Source organism: Rhipicephalus microplus, chromosome 1 (genome assembly GCF_043290135.1).
Source record: "Rhipicephalus microplus isolate Deutch F79 chromosome 1, USDA_Rmic, whole genome shotgun sequence".
Taxonomy (NCBI): domain Eukaryota; kingdom Metazoa; phylum Arthropoda; class Arachnida; order Ixodida; family Ixodidae; genus Rhipicephalus; species Rhipicephalus microplus.
The window spans coordinates 164,820,335-164,826,336 of record NC_134700.1 but is presented as its reverse complement, the minus strand read 5'-3'; the positions used below and the strand labels follow the sequence as shown (position 1 = coordinate 164,826,336).

The 6,002-nt window shown below is 49.8% G+C and overlaps 2 protein-coding genes across 2 annotated transcripts; both read left to right on the top strand.

Moving 5' to 3' along the window:
• Positions 1-1,446: 1,446 nt before the first annotated feature.
• On the top strand, positions 1,447-4,227 carry LOC142802112 (uncharacterized). Its single transcript, XM_075887576.1, has 2 exons — positions 1,447-2,676; positions 3,604-4,227. The coding sequence occupies exons 1-2, from the start codon at positions 2,229-2,231 to the stop codon at positions 4,044-4,046; spliced, it is 891 nt and encodes a 296-aa protein (XP_075743691.1). The 5' UTR covers positions 1,447-2,228; the 3' UTR covers positions 4,047-4,227.
• LOC142765928 (uncharacterized) lies at positions 1,595-2,209 on the top strand. The gene has a single exon (XM_075867732.1). The coding sequence runs from the start codon at positions 1,595-1,597 to the stop codon at positions 2,207-2,209; it is 615 nt and encodes a 204-aa protein (XP_075723847.1).
• Positions 4,228-6,002: the final 1,775 nt, after the last annotated feature.

Here is a 6,002-nt window from a genome sequence, read left to right as displayed (position 1 = left end):
ACGCTGCAGAACCTAATGCTTAAAAGCAAGCATAACAACATAAAGCCAGCAAAATATGTGTAATATGTGTTCTCTTCGCGCTTAATCTCGCGAGATGTCCGTTGTATCTACCTATACCTCCGAAAAACGGGAATCTGGTGCTAGTTCTGCTGGTGCAAACTTAGTTCTAAGTTACATATTTTGCCTTAAAAACACTGGTGACATTTCTATGGCTCGTTTCCTGTCAAGACTAGTCCAAAGATTAAGAGGTTAGTTGTCCCACTCTGTATTAGAAAATGTCGCAACTGGAGCGTGATTAGAATATTACGGAGAAATAGAGAAAACTTAATTGTGCACAAGAAACGCATTTTACGCAAACTCTCACTACATTGAGAGCCTATGTAATCAGTTAGCTCGGTATATCATGCGGGGACTTGCCCTCCTCGAAACCTGTATCTTATGGACGCAAGTGTCTGTGCCAAGTTCAAACATACGCAGACAACGCAGAACGGCGTCACGTAAAGGGCGTCTTGAGGTGAATGCAACACTTAAAAGGAACCTCAGCTTCGAAAAATGGAATATGTATACACGAAACTTGCAACATCTGCTTAAGGATGTTTCTTTGATTTCATATTGTGTAAGGTATTAGCTATAGCATACGTAAGGATTCCCGCTATTAGGTATAAGTTGCCGCAAAGGAGACTGAAAGATGTTGAATGACTGCGAGACAACATCTTCGCTTTCACAATCTCGAGAAACAAGTGTGAGAGATACCTGCCCCCAACTATGACGGTGGGTCTTCGGCTTATACAGTCGTCATGAAGGGAAGCGTTCGATGTAGTACGGATTCTGAGCACACACGAGCGGACGACTGATGAACGTGTGTGCTGCACCGTACTGGATTCGAGAACTGAATACACGAAGATCCAAAGGAACGCAGTACCACCCTCAGAGCTTGCAGCAGAAATCCCATGACCGCGAACTGAATCAGAGACGGGGATCACGCACGGCTCGTTGTCTTATACCATCGCGCACCCTGTTATTGGCCTTAGTGTGTCGCAGTTAGAGAAAGGTGGGGAAGATTCATGATGTGCAACTATAACATGTTGGTGACGTGATAATTGCAATTCACCTCTCATGTGGCCACTGCTTCGTCGGGAAAACTGCCCGCTGTGTAAATGACCGCCTCAGAAAACACCGCAATCTAATGCGGCGTTCTGTTAGCAGTCACTTCACTGCACATACCTCTGTATGCGGCGGTCATGCTGTTAGATCAATGAAAGATACTTCGACGATAAGGTGAGTGTTGCGAACTGAACTCTCCTACTTCTACGTCCCCCTTTCCCCCCCTTCGTGTTTCTGTCGATGGCTGAAGCGATAGCCATTCCCGCCCCCCCCTTTTCCCCCTCTCCCTGTTTCGTAGATGAAGCTACAAAAGAAGCTCGCGCGAGACAATAAATGTTTTTCACTCGTTGCCCTAGTCTGCGGTTGTCTGCGTATGCTTGCCGTGGCTGAGCGGCTAGCTATGTAACAGTGGCGACGAAGTCGGTTTTCGCTACCCACGGTACCTGACGGACTACGAGTCCTGGCGTCAGACGAACGAGGAACGACCACGATGGCCTCCCTGCAGTTGCCGGATTACGACGAAACGAAAGATAAGTGGAAGCCTTACCTCGTCAGAGCAGAAGCGTATTTCGAGGCGAACAGTGTAACGGACCCGGCTAAGAAGCGAGCACTACTAGTTTCGGCGTTGTCTAGCAAGACGGTCGAGGTGCTAGCCGGCAGAGTAGCCCCGCGTGCACCAAATGAACTGACATACAAGGAAGTCGTTCAGAGCTTGAATGAGTATTATGACCCTAAGAAGCACGAGATAACGGAAAGCTATAAGTTCTTCAATCGCTCACAACTTCCAGGCGAAAGCGTTAGCGCATTTCTCGTTGCTATTCGCCGAATAGCAGACAACTGCAATTTCGGCACGTCTCTTGACCGCATGCTTCGGGATCGCATTGTCTGCGGCGTACGCTCCGTGGCACTGAGGAAACAGATGTTGGCAAAAAAGGATTTAACGCTAGAAGAAGCCGAAGCATTGGCACTGTCTGTCGAAGCAGCTGAAAATGGTGCCGAAAGCATGACCTCAGAAGCTACGCCCTTGCTTAAGCTACGCGCGTCCGAGGCCAACACTGTTAAAACATCTCCGACACTGGGGGCGGCAACAAGAAGCTGCTTTTGAGAAAGCAAAAGACAGCCTAATGCAAGCTCAGGTTCTTGTTCAATTTGACCCGTTGAAAGAGTTGAAGCTCGAATGTGATGCTTCCCCTTACGGTGTGGGCGCGGCGCTTTTTCACACGAGTAACGGCATGCCAAAACCCATTGGGTTCCGGTCCCGTACACTGACGGCCGCCGAGAAAAATTACTCTCAGCTGGAAAGAGAGGCCCTGGCTTTAGTGTTTGGCGTCACTAAGTTTCGTGATTACCTTTTAGGTCGCCAATTCACTCTCGTGACGGACCACCAGCCCCTCTTGAGCTTGTTGCAATCCGACCGCCCGACGCCACCCCTGGCTGCAGCACGTATCCAGCGCTGGGCACTGTACTTGGGTGGCTACCGCTACAAGCTGCAATACACGCCGGGAAAACAGTTGCTCAACGCGGACGCCCTGAGCAGGCTGCCACTGCGGTCTACGGAGGCTGATGACGTGGGTGAGCCACCGGAATATGTCCTCGCTCTGGATAATTTTGACGATGGCGTTATCACAACACGGGAGCTACAGCAGCTATCGGCCACAGACCCCGCAGTAACGGCGGTAAAGAATTGTATATTACATGGCTGGCCCAAAAGTGCAAAACAGTTGGAGGAAACGATGCGGCCGTTTTTCGACCGCAAACTAGAACTGTCCGTAGCCCATGGTCTAGTGTATTGGGGGCATCGCGTAGTGATACCGGAAAAAGCGCGGGACCGTCTTTTGAAACTGTTGCACGAGACCCACCAAGGCTCGTCAGGAATGAAAGCAGTGGCAAGGTCAAAATTTTGGTGGCCCCGACTAGATCGCGATATTGAAGCGCTTTCAGCCGGCTGCACGAACTGTGCCCAAAACATGCCAATGCCGGCAGCGGCACCACCAGTAAACTGGCCGAAAACCAATGAAAAATGGTCGCGGCTACATGTCGATTTTGCCGGACCCATAGCAGGCAAGATGATTCTAGTTGCAGTAGATGCCCATACCAAGTGGATAGAAGCCGTGCCAGTAAAGCATGCCACCACAACAAGCACAATCACCTGTCTGCGCGCCATGTTCAGTCGATTCGGCGTCCCGCGAACCATTGTTTCGGATAATGGGACACAGTTTTCTAGCCAGGATTTTGCTACGTTCGTGGCAAAGAACAACATAATGCATCTGAAAACGGCGCCCTTTCATCCACAGTCTAATGGAGCGGCAGAACGAGCAGTGCGTACAATAAAGGATGGACTTCGGAAGATGAGGGAGGGTAATTTGGAGGACAACCTTGTGCGGCTCCTGTTCAACTACAGGAGAACACCACAGAAGACGGGAAAATCTCCGTCAGAATTGCTGCTAGGGTTCCAGTTACGTTCACGATTGGATGCGTGTTTTCCCTCCACTGTTGCAGACTCGCCGCCGGCATCAGATGACTGGGTGGTCCCCATGGAAAGCAACGTGTACGTGCGGAACTACGGTGTCGGAGAAAAGTGGACACCAGGGCGTGTGCAGTCCACTGCAGGATCCCGAATGGTGACCGTCCAAACTCCTCATTCTGTAGTCAGACGCCACGTTGACCAAGTGCGCCCTCGACAAGCATCGCAGTCCCCATCGCCGGGCTCTGCATCCTTATCAGAGTCTAACATGTCCATGCTGCCGAAACGATCGCCGGGGCCCTCAACTACAAGCTCCACCGTGCTGCCTCCAGAAGCGCTCACTACCGCAAGCCCCCACGACCATCCAGTGCCAACCATGCCACAGGCCGGTCCTACACAAGCGGCGACCCCAAGCGCGGAACCAGTGCTTCGGCGTTCTACCAGACAACGCAAGCCAGTACAACGGTTCCATTTTTAAGAAGAGAGAAGTGTTGCGAACTGAACTCTCCTACTTCTACGTCCCCCTTTCCCCCCCTTCGTGTTTCTGTCGATGGCTGAAGCGATAGCCATTCCCGCCCCCCCCTTTTCCCCCTCTCCCTGTTTCGTAGATGAAGCTACAAAAGAAGCTCGCGCGAGACAATAAATGTTTTTCACTCGTTGCCCTAGTCTGCGGTTGTCTGCGTATGCTTGCCGTGGCTGAGCGGCTAGCTATGTAACAGTGACCAACGAGCATGTGAGATTTACGAGGCGTTTTTCATTGACAATAAAGGTGATACGAGCGTGAGTGCACCTTCGTTAGCGCTTCACACCACGGAAGTTGCGTATTTGTCAAGTGGATGAACGCTTCGTCACAGTTTCTTGAAATGCGTAAAATATTTCAATAAAAACGTATAACGTCAGTGTTATTCTCTCTCTACTTTCATGTTGCGTGTGCTATATACACCCCCTGTATTGAATAAAACCTTGGTTGTAAGTCAGAACTTCACCCGTCTTTTTCACTGTCTTGTGTTTTTTTGCGTGTTTTCGCGCTGTCATGAGCGGATTTCGTCGCCACCGTTCAGCCCTTGACAGCATAGCATATCTTGTATCATCACTTGAATCTCCTTGAGCAAACAGACATTCAGTGTATGTTTTATTTCTTGACATACAGCAAGCGTTCGACCGGTGCCACATAAGGCGATTATTTGTGCACTGATGAATGGAGGAATGTTAGGTCGTCTGTTACACTTTCTCCGTGATTTTCTATCTGAGCGCTGAATGAAAGTGCGCATCGGAGAAGTACAGAGTCAACCTCGCGTTGTTAAATGTGCCGCCCCGCAAGGCAGCGTCTTGTCCCCGCTAATCTTTAACAGCGCACTTGCTGGACTTCCAGGCTGATTACCGCAAGAATGTGACTTTCCTATTGGCATAATGATTTATGCTGATGACATCGCACTCTGGGTCAGTGGTCCATCACGCCATGCTCCACGTCTTCGTGGTATATTGCAGCGAGCTCTGAATGCAACTTCAGAATACTTGGTGAACGTTGGCCTGCAGGTTTCACCTGCGAAGTCGGCTGCGATCGCGTATCATCCAAGGCAATGCACTCGTCGAAGCCTTAGCAGGCTTTACCTCGGAGACACACCAATACAGTAGATACATCAACATCGTTACCTGGGTTTAATCATCGGTGATGGGCTTTCTAGACACCCTGCTGTTAAAACTGCGAACCGAAAATTGCTATCCCTGTTCAAGTATGTAGCCACCTTGACTGCTAGGGGTGAGGGCATTGATCAGAAGATGGCGCTACAGATTTACCAATCAGCTGTACTCTCTTGCGTGATGTATGCCTTGTCAGTCTTGAATGTATTGCCATCTTTAATGTCTCAGCTGGAATGGGATCATTGTGTTGCCCTCCGAGTACTGTTTGGCTTACCTCGTTAAGCACAATCCATCCCACTACTGACTGAAGCACACCAGTTGCCGCTAAGGCTGCAAGCTGACCAGAGAGCGCTACGTCATATTGAGCGTCTGAACCGAGTCCCACATGGCAAGTCACTCGTTAACAGGCTGTTACAGCACTCACTTTCTCGGATGGGTAAAATGGCGGCTTTGTTAAATGACATTACTGGCAATTGCGGTGAAACTATTGAGTTGCCAACATTGACAGAGCACAGGCCATGTGCCTTCCCTAGTCATCTGTCAATTCCAGGAATACGCAAAACGTGTAACCAACCTGTTTTGGAACTATACCAATTAGCCCATTCACACTTATTTGAAAACTTCGAAGACTATGCAAAAGTATATACGGATGCTTCTGTACGCAGCGATGGCCTGAGCACTTATGCAGCTTTCTACTGCCTTTCAACCTATATCAGGCGACTGTTTAAAATACCGCACCTCTGATCGTCGGTGACGGCCGAGCTAGCAGCGATTGATGTCGCCCTTAAGTACG